Below are 18,437 nucleotides of genomic sequence, written 5' to 3'. Positions count from 1 at the left end.
TGATGAGATGTGGCTTCTCTGCTGAGTGAGTCACTTTGCTGGCCTCCCTTGGCATAGATATGGGGGGCTTATGGTTCTGATGTTTATTTTTGGTCTTCAGCTTTGGGCTCGGTTGAAATTTTGGCTTAAGTGCTGCCATGCTCATTTGGAAAGAAATGTGACCCATGTGGGGGACCAGTAGGAAACTTGGCTCTGAGGTCTCCCAAGAAGGATTTGGGTGTAGGACTTGTACTCTCAACTTTTCTTTTTTTTTTTTTTTTAATTTAAATTTTTTTTTGGGTGAGGCAATTGGAGTTAAGTGACTTGCCCAGGGTCACACAGCCAGTAGGTTTCAAATGTCTGAGGCCGGATTTGAACTCAGGTCCTCCTGAATCCAGGGCTGGTGCTCTATCCACTGTACCATCTAGCTGCCCCTCAACTTTTCTTAAAGTCTTCACTCAACTCAATGGTGCAGCTGGCCCCCAGCTCCACTGGACACTGCTATCGCTCCTATTATAAGACATCAATTCCTATGGGGAGAGAGAGGAGAGAGAAATCTCCTCCCCTATTAGCTTCACTCTCTAAGAGATACAAAGGGAAAAGTGAAGAGTTAAAGCTCTTCTCAGAGTGACCCTTGCTTATCAAACGCCTCCAGGGTGGGGTTGATCCTTCAGCCACCTCCTTATTAGAAGTTCCCTGTGTTTTGTTGGTTACCTTCTTCCAATAACCAGCCAAGTGATGAGGCTGACCATTATCATTTGTTGGGCTGTTTCTGTAGCTTCATTACAGTTTAGTGATGGGTAGTTTAAGAAAATTCCTAAAAATCTCCTTTATACATAGAGAAAGGAACTCTTGAAATGCTTTAGTAAGAGCATGAACCTCTTTTAGCTGGTAGTTGTAAGCGGCTTAGAAAGTGCTGTTTAAAGGAAACAGCACAATTAGGGTAGATTTATCCACCAGGACCCCAGTTTCCTGCATTTCATCAGCCTTTACAACAGAGATGGAATATCAGAGTACACAGACATTCCTGAATCATTACCAAGCTTCACAGGGACTAAAAGTGAATCTCAGCTAAAGGGAACCATAGTCACTCCCAGAGAGACACTAACAAGATCAGCCTGGTGGAAATAGTGGTCTCAAGGGTGTGTCAGAGACAAAGAGAGGATCCATCCAGGATCATTAGTAAAAATGCTATGAAATAGGTGTGTAGATTCCAAGTCAATAATTCAGTCCAAGGGGCCATATTTAGGGATTGTTTTTTTTTGGGGGGGGGTAGGGCCAGGACCAAAGTGAAATTGGAACACAGGGAATTGGAGAAAATGGAAATAAGGGGAACATGAGGCTGAGTCTGCAGAATATGGCTATGGTGTTGGGGAAGAGGGAGTTAGTTTGTCACTGGGCCTTGGGGATGAAGGGCCCCTGGAACTTGGGTTGGGGCAATTCAAGCTACCAGAAGAGAAAGACTTAAGCTTCTGAGTTTAGATAAAGTATCAACTTTATGTCACCACATTTTAGTTTCTTAAATTTTGGTAGAATCTCCCAACTTTGTATTCTGTTTACCTGCTTATCTCAATCCTTGTATATGTCACGGGGAAAATGGGGTACAGGGTAAGGGATAGGGGTTTGGGGTCCTTAGGAATTCCTCTTTAAAGAATTACACCGGCGGGGGGGGGGGGCAGCTAGGTGGTGCAGTGAATAAAGCACTGGCTCTGGATTCAGGAGTACCTAAGTTCAAATCCGGCCTCAGACACTTGACACTTACTAGCTGTGTGACCCTGGGCAAGTCACTTAACCCCTCATTGCCTTGCAAAAAAAAAAATATAAGGAATTACACCCTCTTGCACACAAAAGCAATTAGAATAAGATGGTAGTTTATTTCGGGGCTGAGGAAGGGAAAGGGAAGGGAAGGGAAACCATGAAAGAAGTCCTTGGCATGGCACAGAGAGAGTGGCTCTGAGATACCAATCTCCTCGAGCAGGAGACTGGCAGGTACTTTTATAGAGGACTGATGGGGGTGACCATCTGACTGTGTAAAGTTCCTTTAGTGAGGGAGGACCATCCCCCACTGGTGGTGGCTGGAGGAATTGGGTGAGGCGTGGCTGCAGGTCTCTGAAGCCATCTCCTCAGGACACAAAGGAAGCAGCCACACCTAATCTTGTCTCCTCAGGGTTGAGGGAGACTAGAATGAAGAGTGGAGGTCTTGAAGCTAGCTCAGTCCGATCTAGTTCCACTTATCTCTTTAGGTGTGTCTGTCCTTTGGTTTAGTTTCTCAAGGAGAATGTTCTCCAGAGAACTTCTGGGGTGCTATGGGTCCATAACACATATAAATCCCCAACTCTTTCTGCCTTTTCTCCTTACCCCCTTTATCCTGGTAATAGGCTCAGTTTAGCTCTGGGAATATATCTGTCACCATTCCCTTCCCCACCTAGGGATTTCCTCAATTACTATGGCATGAACTCCAGGCTGTTTACCATTTAGAAGGGCAATAGGTTTATTGATTATGGAATCCAGAAGGGCCTGATGGTGTTTTGCTCTTGTTTCTTGATGGGATAGTCAGACGTTATAGGTTTTGTGGCTCTCTGTGCCTTGTCCCCCTACCTGTAAGGTCTTAGCAGGTATCCAGCTATTGAGGGCCTTGGTGCTTTATCGAGTGAGTTGTAAAACTACCCTCACAGCTTCCAACTCCTTCAAAGTGGTGGTTATCTATAGTAACTGTGGTTCAGAGAATAAGTAGGCATAGGGGACAACAGAGAGTGGAGCCTAATTCAGAAAAAAGTTTTCTTCTGGGTGTAGATATGTATAATGCTGTTGAAGAAAAAAATCCCTTGGTGGCTAATAAGAAAAACCAATTGTTCTATTGTTGAGAAATAGAACACTTGAGGGTTGTTCTAGGGTAGAAGTTCTCAACTGAGGGTTCACAAACTCCCTCATCCTAATAAATTTCAGCGGGGGTCTTTGAATTTGTTTATTAATAACTATATTTCAAAACAATTGACTTCCTTTGCAATCTGATGTGTTTTATTTTACGCATTTAAAAACATTATTCTGAAAATGGGTTTGTGGGCTTCTCCACACTACTAGAGATGTCCATGACACTAAATAGATTTAAGAGGCCTAGCTCTTTAAGTACAGGTCGTGTAACACATTGGGGATGTGGAGTGGTGTATTTTAACCTGTAAGGTCATTAAGAGAGTAGAGAATAAGGACCATGGCCCAAAGTGATGTGCTCAGGCCTGTGGAGGTGGGAGATGTGTTGTAGGAACAGGGAGGTCAGCTCCAATTGCAGTGGGAGCTCTGAGTAAGGAAGATTCTCTAGAGAGGATGCCTGATATGGGGGCAAATTGGTTATAAAGTCCATGGAAGTTTGAGGCTATGACAAGATACTGGAGAGTTGTAGGAGTCCTGGGAGTGTCCTTATCAGGTCCTTTGTTCCAGACAGGCTCCATAGGTCCCAACACACTGTGTACCATCAGGTCTTACTCAATATTGTCAGGACCCTCAGTTTACAAATTTGCAGGGTTACCCTTATACCCTTGTACTCTACTGTTGGCCTGCTGTGATTTAGTGCCCACACCTTTTTTCATTCATCCTCAAGGGGTGGGTATGCATGTAAACAAATGTATAGAATTCCACTCATGATGAAATCTCCACTGATAGTGATCAAAACTTTTGAAAAATTGCATTAATGCCTTTTGTTTTTACATCATGGTCAAGTGATACTTAGTAAAGGGAGTTCATTTATTTATTCTGGTGAAGGGAGTTTATTTTTATTATTTTTTATTTAAAAATTTTTTTTGTGGGGCAATGAGGGTTAAGTGACTTGCCCAGGGTCACACAACTAGTAAATGTCAAGTGTCTGAGGTTCGATTTGAACTCAGGTCCTCCTGAATCCAGAGCCAGTGCTTTATCTACTGCGCCACCTAGCTGCCCCATGAAGGGAGTTTATTGAAAAAAAATTATTCGTTTTCGTTATGAACTTAAAATAATACCAAATAAAATAGGCCTTCCTATAATACACAGTGGAACTTGGGGGGAGGGGTGGGAAGGATTGTATACACAATTGCAACTTTCTTATTTCTGACTTTATTTTCTTTTTAAAAATACTGTAATCAATATATAATATAGAATAAGTAAGAATGCATTAAATTAATGCATTTTATCTATTTAAGATATAATATGGGGCAGCTAGGTGGCGCAGTGGATAGAGCACCGGCACTGGGGTCAGGAGTATCTGAGTTCAAATCCAGCCTCAGACACTTAACACTTACTAGCTGTGTGACCCTGGGCAAGTCACTTAACCTCAATTGCCTCACTAAAAAAATAAAAAATAAAAAAAAATAAGATATAATATGTAAAAATGAATCACATGAATTTTTTTGTTTGTTTTTGCTGGGCAATGAGGGTTAAGTGACTTGCCCAGGGTCACACAGCTAGTAAGTGTCAAGTGTCTGAGGCTGGATTTGAACTCAGATACTCCTGACCCCAGTGCCGGTGCTCTATTCACTGCGCCACCTAGCTCCTCCCACCATCACATGACTTTCAATGCTGTCTTGCTTGTCTGTGATCATTTCTAGCCTTCCTTCTGTTCTCTTCTGTGCATTAAAAAACAAAACAAAAGGGGCAGCTAGGTGGCACAGTGGATAGAACACCGGCCCTGGAGTCAGGAGTACCTGAGTTCAAATCCGGCCTCAGACACTTAACACTTACTAGCTATGTGACCCTGGGTATGTCACTTAACCCCAATTGCCTCACTAAAAAAACAAAATAAAACAAAAAAAAAACCCAAAACAAAACCCCAAACACTTCTATGATTTTCTTTTCTTTCTTTCTGGCTAACTTATCCTTATCCTCTTTCTCCTTCCCATTCACACCCAGCTAAAAAAACAACCAAAACCTTATTATTACAAACAAATATGCATGGTCAAGAAAAGGAATCCCCATAGTGGCCATGTCTGCAAATGTATATATGTCTTCTTCTGCATCTTGAGTCATCACCTTTTTGTAAGGAAGTGGGTAGCAAGCCTCATCATTGGGTATCTAAATTGCTATTGAATCCAAAACCCTCATTTTGTATATGAGGAAACTGAGGCCTAGAAAGTCTAAGTTATTTGCCCATGATTATCTGGCTAGGATTTGAGGCAGGATTTGAACTCAGGTGTTCCTGATTCCTCACTCCAGGTCCATGAATGGTTTGGTAATTTCCTGGTAAATCTTTCACATTGGCTGGCAAGGTGTTGCCCGTAACCAGGAGGGGCACGGCCCAGGAGATGGTCTAATCCCTCATCCTGGATTTTAAAAAGCCTACCGGCTTGGTAGGAGGGAAAGTCCTGATATAATTAGGCCAGAAAACTATTCAGCCCACCTGTTACCTGTACATTTTTTTTGGGGGGGGGCGGGGTACAATGGAGTGTCTCAATTGCTAATATGAAGGTGGAAGCTTCTGGCTCAGCTATTGTTTAAGTCACTGATTCTCCTCCTATAGTCATCACTTCCTGGCTGGGAGCCTCCAACTGCATGGGCATCCTGTTCATTGGCAGCTGGACAAACTATGGCTTGGGACAGCAGTGGAGGCTCCCTCCTTCTCCCCAACTCCTTCCATCTCTGTAGGAGTGAAGGGGAAGTGGTATTTATGGTGTTCGAAGGCATCAGAATCTTCAGTAGTCCTTGAGCAATCACAACAGGCCACAGGGATTAAGCCAAAACTTTGGTCAAAGTGTGATCAATGTTAGCTGAGTGTACCTGCCTCACAGGGTGGTTGTAAACTTTAAAAACATTTAAAGTTTTTTAAGGTTGTAAACTTTGCCAAATATAAAACCTTGTAAAAATGTAGGTTGATTTAAAGAATGACCAACTGACTTTTTTTTTCCAGAAACAAAAGTAGGGTCAGTCGGGGGCTTTACTAACAAGCCCATGGAATGGGTATGCAGAATCTGTCAATAGACAGTCCAGGGGCTGACAATTGGGGAATCTTTCTATAGGACTGGGAACTTGGGGAACAGGGAATAAGGGGAATGAGGAACAAAGACCACTGGGAACTTGAACCACGAAAACCCCAGAATTTGCTTGTTCATAGAAAAATAGGCTCTGTTATTTTCCAAGGCAGGAGCGCTTGCATCTCCTCCACATGAACTTGGGGGCATGGCCAGGGGTACGGGCAACCTCTGGTCCAAGGTCCTTGGCTTGATTTTAGCCAGCTCTTGAATACTATTAATGGTCCCTGATGCCATAGCCCAGAATATAATCTCTACCCTGATGAGGGGCTCTGGTTGTTCCATTGGCCATTGGATCTCAATAGTTTAAGGATAAATGCAGCTAAAGAGTTGTAAACAGGGGCGGCTAGGTGGCTCAGTGGATAAAGCACCGGCCCTGGATTCAGGAGTACTTGAGTTCAAATCCGGCCTCAGACACTTGACACTTACTAGCTGTGTGACCCTGGGTAAGTCACTTAACCCCCATTGCCCTGCCCCCCCCCCAAAAGAGTTGTAAACAGTGGTTAATCAGCTAACTAACATTTCAAAGGGCTATATCTCTGAAATAGAATATGACTGGCATTGACTCTAAAACCTACTGAGCCTCTTTGTCTCTCTTTCATTCTCTTCCCCCTCCTTTCTTTCTCTCTCTCACTCTCTCCCCCTTCTTTCCTCTTTCTCTCTTCTCTCCTCCCTCTTCCTTCCCTCTCTCTTTCATTTCTTCCTCTTCCTCTCCTTTCTCCTATTTTAAAAATCTTTTTGTTTGTAAAGGAATTTTTTTTGTGTGAGGCAAGTGACTTGCTCACAGTCACACAGCTAGTAAGTGTTAAGTGTCTGAAGTCAAATTTGAACTCAGGTCTTCCTGAATCCAGGGCTGGTGCTTTATCCACTGTGCCACCTAGCTGCCCCAATCCTTTCTCCTCTTTTTCTCTCTCCTTTATCTCTCTTCTTTTGTCTCCTTTTTCTCTCTTCCTCTATCTTTGTCTCCTCCATTTCTGGTTTCTTTCTTCTCTACTTATTTGTCTCTGTATTTCTCCTCTTCCTTTTCTTCCTCTCTCTCTCCCTCTTTTTCCCCCTCCCTGCCCTCCCTCTCTCTCTCCCTCTTCCTCTCTCTCTCCTTTCCTTCTTTTCCTGAAGTGAGATTTTAAAAATGTTTGTTGTTAATTTAAAAATACTTTGTTCTTTGTCCTTGTTCTTAATTTTAAAAGAAGATCAGCTATTTTATTTGACTAATTATGTTGTATTTTGGTCTTCAGTTTTTAAAAGCAAACAGCTCCACACCCCTGCTTTATAACAAGGAACATGCACTTAGCTAACATAAGGGTATATATGGAATTGACAGAAACACTGAACAATACAGGAAAACCTACCATGAGGAGACCTTTGTAGGCATAGACAATGCCGAGCCAAATAGTCATATGGCTGTTTTCACAGTGCTCCAGAATTGGACGGATGGAAATATCTCTGCCAGCAGGATCCGGCTACGGAGAAAAAAAAATACAAACAATAATGATCACTGAATACCCTTACAATCCTTTGCATTCGATAATTCAATGAACAGGAATTCAGTGAGCATTTATTAAGTGCCTATTATGCACAAGATAAAAGGCACCATGGTGCCATCCTTGGAATCAACTCCTGCCCTTGACAAATACTGAAAGGGTGACCCTGAGTAAGTCACTTAACCTCTTAATCCCTTAGGCACTTAAATCATAATTAGGCAGTCAGTCTGCCCTGTAGAGGGAATTTTCTCTGGCAGCTCTCTATATTCATAAAATCTTAGGTCTACACAAAAGAAAAAAAATTACAATGTACAAAAAGAGTACAATTCTGTAATTTGGAACAATAAAAAAAAGAGTTACCTGGGGCAACTGGGAGGTGGTCACATGGATAGCATGTGTGATAGACATCAATTGAACTCAGGTCTTCCTGACTACATCTAATCCACACATTGCTAAAATTGGCTTGGATTTTTCACATATTGTATAGAACCTTTCTAAACTTTCCCTAACAGGCAGTCATCCTGTCCTTTTTTGGAACACTTTCAGTAACAGGCACCTCAATACCTCCTGAGGCAACCCGTTTGATTTAATAATAACAATAATAAACAAAAACAATAACAACTAGAATTTATATGATGCTTTTTGGAGCAGCTAGGTGGTGTAGTAGATAGAACACAAGCCTTGGAATCAGGAGGACCTGAGTTAAAAATCTGGTCCCAGACACTTCTTAGCCGTGTCATCCTGGATAAATCACTTTACTCTGTTTGCCTTAGTTTCCTCATCTGTAAAACGAACTGGAGAAGAAAATGGCAAACCACTCCAGGATCTCTGCCAAGAAAACTCCAGATGGTATTACAAAGAGTTGGATATGACTGAAATGACTGAACAACAACAACATATGATGCTTTAAGGTTTGCAAATTACTTTATATACATTATCTTGCTTGATCCTCACAAACAACTGTGTGATGTAGGTTCTATTACTATTCCTATTTTACATACCAAGATTGGCACTGAGAAATGTTTAGGTGACTTGCCTAGGGTCATACAGCTAGTAAGTGTCAAATGTTTGAGGCCAGATTTGAACTCAGGTCCTCCTGAATCCAGGGCTGGTGCTCTTATCCACTACGGCACCTAGCTGCCCCAGGAAGACTCTTCTTGAGTTCAAATTCAGCCTCAGTTACTGACTGTGTGATCCTGGGACAGTCACTTAACCCCGTTTGCCTCAGTTTCCTCATCTGTAAAAGGGGCTGAAGAAGAAAATGGCAAAACACTCCAATACCTTTGCCAAGAAAACCCCAAAATGGAGTCACAGAGAGTTAGACACAACTGAAATGACTGAATAAGACGTGGTACCTAGAACTTAACACAATACTGTGCTAAATGTGGTTTGACCAGGGCATTGTACAGTGAAACTATTGTCTCCTTATTTATGGATGCTTTGTCTCTCTTGAGACAGCCTAAGATTGCAAAAGCTGTTTGGGTCACCATGTTAAACTATTGTCTAATATCATGCTTCCTATCCACTAAAATGCACAGGTTCTTTCACACAAATGGCTGTTTTAAGCCATATCTTTTTCATCTTGTGTTTACCCAGTTAATTTTTTGAACTTTCTGTGCAGAAATTTCCATTTATCCCTATTAAATTTCAGCTTGTTAGTTTTGGCTCTTTGTTCTCCCTGTCAAAAAATTTTCCGATGCTGCGTCTGTCACCCACTTTATTAGTTTTCCTTTTCAGCTCTATGTCATCCTGAAGATTTGATAAGCATGTCTTGAGTTTATTTGCTTAACCAAGAACGTGTGCCTTGCTCAGAACTGTCATCCTGTAAAGATACTGGGTGAGGCGGCAATTCACAGACTTATAAAATTCTTCCACACTTGCTTATTGACAGAGCAAACAAAAATCGCAGAGACCTCAGTTCGCATAAACAAAAGTGTTTATTCATAGAATGATGGATTCATAGACTATCAGAGCTGGAAAGGACCTTTAGAGATCATCTTGTCTGACTCAGTCTTAAAGAGGAAGAAACTGAGGCCTGGCAAGGAGAAATCACTTACTCAGGGTCACATAGTTAGCTTTTGGCAGAACCATGCCCAGGGATTTCAAGGATTTATAATTTTCTTGGTTTGCTTGGCAGAGATACTAGAGTAGTTTGCCATTTCCTTCTCCAGTTCTCTTTTTTTGTGTGTGTGTGTGAGGCAATTGGGGTTAAGTGACTTGCCCAGGGTCATATAGCTAGTAAGTGTCAAGTATCTGAGGCCAGATTTGAACTCAGGTCCTCCTGAATCCAGGGCTGGTGCTTTATCCACTGCACCACCTAGCTGCCCCTCCAGTTCATTTTACAGATGAGGAAATGGAGGCAAAGTGACCCGCCCAGAGTCACATATCTAGTAAGTTTCTGAGGCCAGATTTGAACTCAGGAAGATGCATCTTCCCAACTCCATGTTTGGTACTGTATACATTGTGCCACCTAGCTGCCCCCCCGCCCCCCCAATCTCCATGGTGTGAACACTTCTCCCAGTAATGGAGATCACAACTCATCTGTAACTTACTCTCTGGGAACTGCCATAAATATTCATATTAATCAATTAATTAATAAAATAATAAATATTCATAAACCCGGGGTCAACTTGGTGATGAATCTTTGGATATTGAGCCATGCTGGTCTCTACTTCAATCAACCCATTTTACAGATGAGGAATACTCAGGCCCAGAGAGGGGACTAATTATCTGGTTTTATACAACAGGCTTGTGGTAGAGCCAGGACTAGAAACCAGGTCTCCTGACCCCCCCAGCCCAATGTTCTTTCTTTTATACCACACTTTAAAGTGATGGTGATGGGAGAGAAGTGAATGTAAGAATGGAAAATAAAAGGCATTTTCTTATTTGGCTAAAGTGTTATATTTGCTGGGGCTCTCTTGGATTGACTTAGTTTCCTAAGGTTAAGGTAGGGGAACATGGATTCTTGTAGCTCTCTTGTCCCTTTATCCTTCAGCCAGGCATCCTGGGAAAGTGAAGGGACATAGGTGGTGTGGGGAGGCAGACCTCATCCAGAATAATAAATGGGGTGGGAGGAATAGGAATTAAGAAGGAAGGGGGTGGAGGATGGGAGGGTGGGCAGAGAAGATAAGGAAATTCTCTAGGATCATTTAGATGTTCTTGGCATGCTTACAGACTCAGAGGGGACTTGAGGAGGCAGCACCCTTGCAGGCCAAAGGATACCACTGAATTATTTAATCCCCAGCATTTCCCATTCTATCTATTGAATTCAGCAAGTATTAAATGCCTCATTTGTGCAGGTTACTGAATTGGTAGGCACTTCAGATACAGAGCTCACTGGGGTGGGTCTAGAATGTCCAGATAGGATCCTTGTCCTGTTCTTCATAGTATCTGCTCCCTTCCCCCATCCCAGTGAGCTCTATCATCGCCTCCTCCCCACCAGCTCCTCTCATTCCTTAATGCTGAATAGAGGAGCTGAAAGGAATAGGAAGATAATGTTGGAGCCTGGATAACCTCATTCATTTGGAGAACATCTGTCTTCTCAAGACATGGCCTGAACATGGTGGGGAATCTCTTTTTGATCTGACACCTGGACAAATAACTTTTTTTTTTTTTTTGGTTTGTTTTGTGAGGCAATTGGGGTTAAGTGACTTGCCCAGGGTCACACAGCTAGTAAGTGTTAAGTGTCTGAGGTCAGATTTGAACTCAGGTCTTCCTGAATCCAAGGTCAGTGCTCTATTCACTGCGCCACCTAGTTGCCCCAAATAACTTTTAAGTATAACCTATCAATTAATCAGTCAATCGATAAGCATTTATTAATCACCCATTCCTCTATGTGCTTAGGTGCTGGGGATGTAACACAGAAAAAGAGACAGTCCTTGTCCAGAAAGAGCTCATTCATTCATTCATTCATTCATTCATTCATTCATTCATTCATTCATTCATCTATCCATCCAACCATTTATTTATTAGCAGAAAAAAAGGGATGAGTTTTAGGTTTAAAATTTTTATCTTTCTTTTGTACAAGGTTGATCTAAGGAGGAAGAGAATGAATTCCCTCACCATCGAGACCAAAGGTAAATCCACCTGGGCAGAACAGTTCTGTCAGAATTCTTGTCTAATGAGCACTTGACTATTGCCCTGCTGTAAGACCAGCTCTTCAATCACAGGCCCTGTTGGGTAGGTGAGCCTCAGTAAGTTTCACCAGCATTTTCTGGTACAGCCGGATGAAGCCAGGGCTCCGTAGAGCCAAGTACAATCAAGGATCCCAGTGTGATTAACAGGTGTATGACATGAGACCTGCCTCATACTGAAGAGTTAAGGATGAATCATGCCTCTGATCTACTCAAGCACTTACCCTGGGGATAACCCATTCATCACTTTGCACATCTTATCTTTGTAACCCATCTTCATGGCAATGAAAAGAATTCCAAAAATGATAAAGTGAGAATCACAGTGGAGTAGAGGATAGGTCAGGAAGACCTGGGTCCAAGTTGCCGGTGACCCAGGATGACTGTGTGACTCTGGGCAAGTCACTTAACTTTTCTGGGCTTCAATTTCCTCAACTATAAAATGAAGGGCAGTAAGGTGGCTCAGTGGATAGAGAGCTGGGTCTAGAGTCAGGAAGACCTGAGTTCAAATCTGGCCTCAGTCACTAGCTGTGTAAACCTGGCCAAGTCACTTAATCTCTATTTGCCTTAATCCATTGGAGAAGGAAATAGCAAATCTCTTCAGTGTCTTTGCTAAGAAAACCTCCTGGACACTATTGGAGTGTAATGGTGCATGGGGACACTGAGAGTTAGACACAACTCAACAATAATAACAATAAAATGAATGACTAAGATCCCTTCCATCTCTATAAACCCTGGTGGCTTGCTATTATCTCCAGCATCAAATAGAAAATCCTCTGCTTGGCATTTAAAGCCCTTTAAAACTTGGCTTCTTTCTACCTTTCCAGTCTTTTTGTTTTGTTTTGTTTTGTTGTTTTTTGGTGAGGCAATTGGGATTAAGTGACTTGCCCAGGGTCACACAGCTAATAAGTGTCAAGTGTCTGAGGCCAGATTTGAACTCAGGTCTTCCTGAATCCAGGGCCAGTGCTCTATCCACTGCGCCACCTAGCTGCCCCTCTTTCCAGTCTTTTTACACTTGACTCAGCCAAGAAGGCCCCCCTCCCCACCCCGCATCTTTTCCCAATAATAACTTCATAGTTAAGCATTTACCATAGATAAGCCCGAAAGGGCCCCATAGCACCTATATCATTACAGAGAAGACCCTCCATAGCCTCCTCATTAGTGAATCTCAAATAAATTTTTATTTTAAATATTTAAAATAAATATTTAGAACCTTTATGTTATCTGAGGCAACTGGGTGACACAATGGATCAAGGGTTGGGCCCGGAATTCTAATCCAGTCTCAGATATTCATTAGCAGTATAGCCTTGGTTATCACTTAACCTCTGTCTGTTTGAGCACCTACCTTACAGAGTTCTTTCTTTCTTTCTTTCTTTCTTTCTTTCTTTCTTTCTTTCTTTCTTTCTTTCTTTCTTTCTTTCTTTCTTTCTTTCCTTCCTTCCTTCCTTCCTTCCTTCCTTCCTTCCTTCCTTCCTTCCTTCCTTCCTTCCTTCCTTCCTTCCTTCCTTCTTTCTTTCTTTCTTTCTTTCTTTCTTTCTTTCTTTCTTTCTTTCTTTCTTTCTTTCTTTCTTTCTTTCTTTCTTTCTTTCTTTCTTTCTTTCTTTCTTTCTTTCTTTCTTTTGTGGGGCAATGGGGGTTAAGTGACTTGCCCAGGGTCTCACAGCTAGTAAGTGTCAAGTGTCAGAGGCCGGATTTGAACTCAGGTACTCCTGAATCCAGGGCTGGTACTTTATCCACTGCGCCACCTAGCTGCCCCTCAGAGTTATTTCTGAGGATCAAATGAGATAATATTTGTAAAGTGCCTAGCGCAGTGCCTGGCACACCGTAGGTGCTACATAAATGCTTATTTAGGTCATTTATTTCAAGTAGTCACTGTGCTCAAAGATTCCAAAATGTAGATATGGAAGGAGAGAAAGCATACCGTATCCTGTTCTCCACACATTACCATCTTGGAACCCCTCAAAAAGAGGGAGCATCTCAAAGACATGTCAAAGGTCAGACTTGTCCTACATGAAAGGGAAATGGGAAGTCAGTTTTGAAGGTTACTCCACACTCTCCCATCACCCTAATCCAGCTACAGATTGAAGACCTGTAGCTTCCTTTCCTCATCTTTCCTCTAACTACCTGTAGAGATTAATAAATCTCTTTGGGTAGAACGTAGGTATAGACCAACTTCTCACACTGTATGCCAAGATAAAGTCAAAATGGATACAGGATTTAGGGCAAATTAGGGGAGCATGGAATAGTTTACCTGTCAGATCTGTGGATAAGGGAAAAATTGATGCCCAAAAAAGAGACAGACAGTATTCTAAGATGTAAAATGGATAATTTTGATCACATTAAATTAAAAAGTTTTTGCACAAACAAAACTGATGCAGCCAAGATTAGAAGGAAAGCAGAAAACTGGGAAATTTTTCCTACATCAGTTGTCTCTGATAAAGGCCTCATTTCTCAAATGTATAGAGAATTGAGGCAGAATTGTAAGACTGCAATTGCCCAACTGATAGTCAGAGGATGTGAACAGTTTTCACATGAAGAAATCAAAGCTATCCATTGTAATGTGAAAAAAATTATCTAAATCACTATTGATTAGAGAAATGCAAATTAAAACAACTTTGAGATACCACCTCACACCTATCAGATTGGCTAATATGACAGAAAAGGAAAATCACAAATGTTGGAGGGGACGTGAGAAAGTTGGGATACTCATGTACGGTTGGGGGAGTTATGAATTGATCCAACCATTTTGGAGAGCAATTTGGAACTATGTCTAAAAGGGGATAAAATTGTCCATATCCTTTGACCCAGCAATACTACTACTACTACTACATCTGTATCCTAAAGAGATAAAAAAAGAGGGAAAAGGACCTATTTGAACAAAATATTTATAGCAGCTTTTTTTTTTTGTGATGGTAAAGAATTAGAAAATGAGGGGATGTCTATCAATTGGGGAATGGCTGAACAAGTTGTGGTATAAAATTGAGATGAAATCCTATTGAGCAGGATGATTTCAGAAAAACTTGGAAAGACTTACATGAAACTGATGCAAAATGAAGTGAGCAGAACCAGAAGAACATTGTACACAGTAACAGTAATATTGTACGATGAAAAATTGTGAATGACTTAGCTATTTTCAGCAATACAATGTTCCAAGACAATTCCAAAGAACTAATGATGAAAAAATGCTAACTACTTTTAGAGAAAGAACTGATGGAATCTGAATGCAGATTGAAACATTCTACTTTTCACTTTCCTTTCTTTGTGGGTTTTTTTTTTTTGTTCTGTTTTCAAAATATGACTAATGTCAAGGGAGTAAAATGGTGGGGGTCCTTAGGTATTCCTCTGTAAAGAATTACACTCTTGCGCACAGTACAATTAGAATTAAAATGGTCTTTTATTTTGTGTTAGAGAAAGTGACCGAGGGGTAAGTCAAAGACTTCTCCCCTGGGAGATGGTGGTTTAGAAACATCCTCCTGCCAGAACAGAAGGAAGGCAAAGGTTTTTATGGAAGATAGATGGGGTGACCCCCTGAAAATGGAAAATTCCTTTTTGGCGTGGGGTGGGGAAAGCTTGGATGCTTGTCATATTCCTGAGAGTCAGGGGGATTTTTTTTCTTTTGGAATGATGGTCCTGGCTTCTGGGGTTATCTCTGTCTTCTAGCTCGAGTCAGGTAGTACTGACTCTCCTGCTATAAAGTTTTATCTCCCCTTCTTTCTTTCTTTCTTTTTTTTTTTTTTTTAGTGAGGCGATTGTGGTTAAGTGACTTGCCCAGGGCCACACAGCTAGTAAGTGTTAAGTGTCTGAGGCCAGATTTGAACTCAGATACTCCTGACTCCAGGGCCAGTGCTCTATCCACTGCCCCACCTAGCTGTCCCCTCCCCTTACTTCTTAGGTATGTCTGTCCTGATATCTAGTTGGTTAATCTAAACCTTAATAGTCCCTTGATTCCTTGATATGTCTGTCCTGTTATCTGGTCATCTTTGGTTTTGCTTCTCACAGGAGAAACTTCTTGTGATTTATCCTAAGCCCATGTCATTAATATGGAAATATGTTTTGCATGATTACACATGCTTAACATATCAAATTGCTTACTTTATAAAGGAGGGGGAGGGGAGAGAGGAAGAGAATTTGGAACTCAAAAATTTAAAAAATGAATGTTAAAAAGTGTTTTTATGGGGGCAGCTAGGTGGCGTAGTGGATAGAGCACTGGCCCTGGAGTCAGAGGACCTGAGTTCAAATTTAGCCTCAGATACTTGACACTTAGTAGCTTTGTGACCCTGGGCAAGTCACTTAACCCCAATTGCCTCACCAAAAAAAAAAGTGTTTTTACATGGAATTGGGAAAAATAAAATATTATTTAATAAAAATAAGTCTCTTTGGGACAAAAAAAGCCTCATATATGGACTTCCTTTCCTGCTCTTGAATGTGAATCTGCAGTTACACCACAGTCACTCATTTGGAGAGGGTTTTACCACCAAATGAACGAGTTGAAATTGTTAGGAGAAACTGATCATATCTCCTTTTTATTTTTAACTCTTAGAATTCATAGGGCCCTCAATACAATTGCTGCAGTGAGTGGCCCTAATTTAGAACCTACTTTTGACTCTACAGCCCAAGGCCTTTCCATTATATCCTGGGTCTGGTTCCTGCTGAATTGTGAGCTCAGAAAATCAAGACAAAGCTACTTGAGGGTGCTCAGCAGTATGTCTTCAGCTAATTGATGTAAGGACAATACTAATGGTCTGAGTTTTTTATTGCAGGGGTTAGAGTGGCAGAGTGAGGAAGCTTGCCCAAGGTGAGATCTCAAATAAGGCAGAAGAAAAGCCCAGGAAGAGGGATGGACCTTGCTCTTAAGAAGACGATGTCTGTACTCCTAAGAACCTCTGTGTATTAACAACCACATCGAGGTCTAGGAAGGCTTCAGGGGTGGACCCACTACCATCTACCCGGACACCCGTCCTTGGTCCTGGCAGAGAAAGAGATTCAAAATGTCAAGGTATCCACCTTTCACTTCTAGAATGCCAATTCAGTTCTTAGAGATTCAATGGTAGCATTCAATTGAATATAATTCAACTCAACAAACATTTATTTAGCTTGCAGTATGTGCAAAGCACTGCATAAGACACTGGGAATAGAAAGAGGAAAGAAAGAAAAAGGAAGAAAAGAAAACAGTCTCTGCCCTTAAGGAATTTATATTCTAATGGGAGTGAAGGAACAGATTACAGATAAGTAAATGCAAAATATACTTTAATATACACATATATTATATATACATATACACATACATATAAAGTAATTTCATTAGAGGTTGGGGAGGGAGCAACTGGGAGAATCAGGGAAGGTTTCTTGCAGAAGAAGCACTTGAAAAAAACTAGGGGTTCCAAGTCTCTGAGCCTCCTTGGCAAAGTTCTCTTAATCTTCAGGATAATCAAAAGCATAGAGAGCTGGTTCTTTCTCTTTATTTTGTTTGAATCTGTTATACATGCAGATCTTTTTTTTTTTTTTTTTGCGGGGTAGTGAGGGTTAAGTGACTTGCCCAGGGTCACACAGTAAGTGTTAAGTGTCTGAGGCCGGATTTGAACTCAGGTCCTCCTGAATCCAGGGCCACCTGTGCCACCTAGCTGCCCCCCTGCCTGCAGATCTTGAGATTTTTAAGAATGGAGAGATTTTTGGAAACAAATGAGCTGTATCCTAAGCCTGTGTTACTCAGTTCAAGGCAGGAACAAAAAAGAAGAAAAGCTTATTCACTGAACTCTGATCTCTGCTGCACTGGTTGCTGGTAGCGAATTCCCAAAGGGTCAATTATGATTATATTAATTTAATTGAATCATAGAATCCCAGGATTAAAAAAGACCTAGAAGTTGCCTTGTTCAAAATCCTCCCTCCTCCACCTGCCTGATGGATGAAGTTTGTCTATAACACTTAGAGGCATTTCCCTAACAAACCTCTGCTTGAATACCTGTAGTGGGTGGCTTTCCTGTGGACGTCTGTCTGTGTTCTACTACATTGCTCTTTTCCCTGGGGGAAGTGTTATGAGTTGGACTGTGACATAAAATGCTTGAGGTCTTAGACGCAGGATGTACCCGAAGGCTTAGCAATGATAATTCTACAGCACAAAGGTCAGCAGCAGCTGGGCCTTTCACAATTTTTCAACCTTTCCCTCTCCCTTCTCTTATGTGTCTATGACAGAAGCCCCTGTCACACAGGCTTTGATGGGACTTCTCAAAAATGAGCTTCCCAAATGTTTCCAATAAAATTTTGAGCACAGGAGGGGTGAATGCATAGCCTCTCAAGGTCCAATGCTCTGAAGAAGCAACATTCCCTTGGCTGTAATAGTTCTCATATGTTTGCCAAACAATCCGTCTCTGCATCTCAATTACACCTGGAATGATGATATCACAAATGGAGTTATTTAGGCAATTACCCTGCACAAGAAATTTTAAAACACATATTCTGCCTAGGGAGATTGCTACAATAAGATGTAATACTTCAAAACAGCTGTGATTTCATGAGTGTGGGTACTACCTTGAACAACACAAATCACAATCCCTTCATGATAAAGGTTCGTGAGTAGCTTTAGGCAAGAAAATCATCATGACGTGGCCAAACTTCTGATAATACACCTTTCTGAACCTAGCTAGGCTGGTCTTCCAATAACTAGTCTAACTAGGATGCAGTACGGTGTAGGAGTTAGGGTCCTGGACCTCAAGTCAAGACAAACTGGGTTTAGTTCTCACTTCTGAGACTTAACAAACTGTATGTCCAGGGGCAGCAGCATGGTGACGTAGTGGATAAAGCACCGGACCTGGATTAAGAAGGACCTGAGTTCAAATCTAGTCTCAGACACTTGATACTTA

The 18,437-nt window shown here is 41.5% G+C and overlaps 1 protein-coding gene across 2 annotated transcripts in view; it reads right to left on the bottom strand.

The window, feature by feature from the left end:
• Positions 1 to 18,437, bottom strand: part of GABBR2 (gamma-aminobutyric acid type B receptor subunit 2) — an 866,539-nt gene that overhangs the window by 29,455 nt on the left and 818,647 nt on the right. For both annotated transcript variants that reach the window (XM_043976613.1, XM_043976612.1), the window contains one exon: positions 7,319 to 7,429. In XM_043976613.1, coding sequence (XP_043832548.1) covers positions 7,319 to 7,429 — 111 coding nt within the window. The remainder of the gene's footprint in view (positions 1 to 7,318; positions 7,430 to 18,437) is intronic.

This window comes from Dromiciops gliroides, chromosome 1 (assembly GCF_019393635.1).
Source record: "Dromiciops gliroides isolate mDroGli1 chromosome 1, mDroGli1.pri, whole genome shotgun sequence".
Lineage (NCBI taxonomy): Eukaryota > Metazoa > Chordata > Mammalia > Microbiotheria > Microbiotheriidae > Dromiciops > Dromiciops gliroides.
This window is presented reverse-complemented; position numbering and strand designations above follow the sequence as displayed.